Source organism: Temnothorax curvispinosus, unplaced genomic scaffold (assembly GCF_003070985.1).
Source record: "Temnothorax curvispinosus isolate PA1 unplaced genomic scaffold, ASM307098v1 QBEX01002028.1, whole genome shotgun sequence".
Classification (NCBI taxonomy): Eukaryota; Metazoa; Arthropoda; class Insecta; order Hymenoptera; family Formicidae; genus Temnothorax; species Temnothorax curvispinosus.
The window spans coordinates 1-1,474 of NW_020211808.1; the positions used below are offsets into that span (position 1 = coordinate 1).

General features: G+C 52.1%; 1 protein-coding gene across 1 annotated transcript; it reads right to left on the reverse strand.

Annotated features, from left to right (window-relative positions):
- Positions 1-272: 272 nt before the first annotated feature.
- On the reverse strand, positions 273-1,196 carry LOC112468789. Its single transcript, XM_025038140.1, has one exon. It carries the CDS (start codon positions 1,194-1,196, stop codon positions 273-275), a length of 924 nt encoding a protein of 307 aa, XP_024893908.1.
- Positions 1,197-1,474: the final 278 nt, after the last annotated feature.

Consider the following 1,474-nt stretch of genomic DNA (forward strand, 5'->3'; position numbering starts at 1 on the left):
GCGACGCTAGCCATGGTGACGAGGGGTTCATTATTTTGTGGCGACGAACTCTCGTCGACGGCCGATTCGGAGGAGGCTCCGGTATCCGCCGGGGTGTCCGCTGGACCCGAATTCCGTCCGAAATGCAATAAGGTATGATGCCTAGCCTGGCACGACCGGCACGTTTCCGTCGATGTGCAGTTGTTAGTGTCATGACCCGTGCGAAGGCAATTGAAACACAAATTCGCGGTTTTGGCCGTTGAATGCCTTTCCCGGGGGGATAGTTTCAAGAATCAAAGGCACTTGAACACGAGATGTTGTTCCTCGCACACCGGACAGTCGGCGGTTCGAGTTGCAAGCGACGAAGCCGACGCGGACGATTGTGATTTGAACGGCATGGTCGACGGACCCGAGATGGCCTCAAGTACTTTACAGTGCTCGGAAAGAAACTTGATGAGTTGAGCGTATCGCGGTATCTCTTCGGCCCGATGGACAGATTCGAACTTTTCCCGCAATGATCGGGAAAGCTTCTCGAGCAGGAAATTGAGCAAAAGAAAATCCCACGAATCGGTAGGGAACTTCATCAGGTTTAGCGCGCGAGTGTTTTCGGTGAACGTATCTAATAATTTATGGAGGGCATCGGCCGATTCTATCTTTAACGGTTTGGCTTCGCGTATCGACTTTAGATGGTGGTCCGTTAGCTTCCTTCTGTTCCGATATCTGTCGAGCAGCGCGTCGTATGCGATCATGTAATACTCCGCGGCGAGGGGCAAATTCTTGATTACATTGAGCGCCTCCCCCTTTAGCGAGGCCAGCAGATATTGATACTTCTCTATTGACGAGATCTGTCGGTTGTCGTGAATCGAGGTGTTGAACAAGGCGATAAAAGATGGCCACAGCGTGAGATCGCCCGAAAATTGCGGAAGCGTAATTTTGGTTAACTTGATCGCCGACGCGTGGCTCGCGGAATGAGCCTGTGCGGTTCCGGGCGCCGTGCTCGTGAGCGCGTGATACCGTCCCTTCACGGTGTAATGCATTTTATCGAAATCTGCCCGAATCGCGTCTTCGGCGTCGAACTCAGTAGTCTCTTGTATAACCTTTAGCGCGTTCTCAAAGTCCTCGGCGATTCTCGCCACGCTCGGATAGCGGGCAAGAAAACCTTCTAGGATCTTCGGTTCGGACGAGGCTTTCCGGGCAAGATCATAAATCTCCCGCATCCGCCGGACGCATAACTCGCGACAAGAGGGAGCTGACTTTGATTTCGATATGTTGGTTGATATGTAACGATCAACAGCAACGGCGAACGATCCCAAGGACGCGTAGTGTATTGTCGCCCCGTGAAAATACCGGCGAACAATAGGCTTCGAGTTTATATGCTAAGGGACGAAAGAGAGAACGAAAGCAAACAACCGTTCCGTTCGTCAAGGTGATGAGGAACAACAGATGGCTCGGTTCGGATTCCCACGCGAAGGCACGATATTCCCGATAGAATGTT

Bases quoted from the DNA above. Each gene is read 5' to 3' on its own strand.
- LOC112468789 (XM_025038140.1), bottom strand. From the start codon at position 1,196: ATGCGGGAGATTTATGATCTTGCCCGGAAAGCCTCGTCCGAACCGAAG.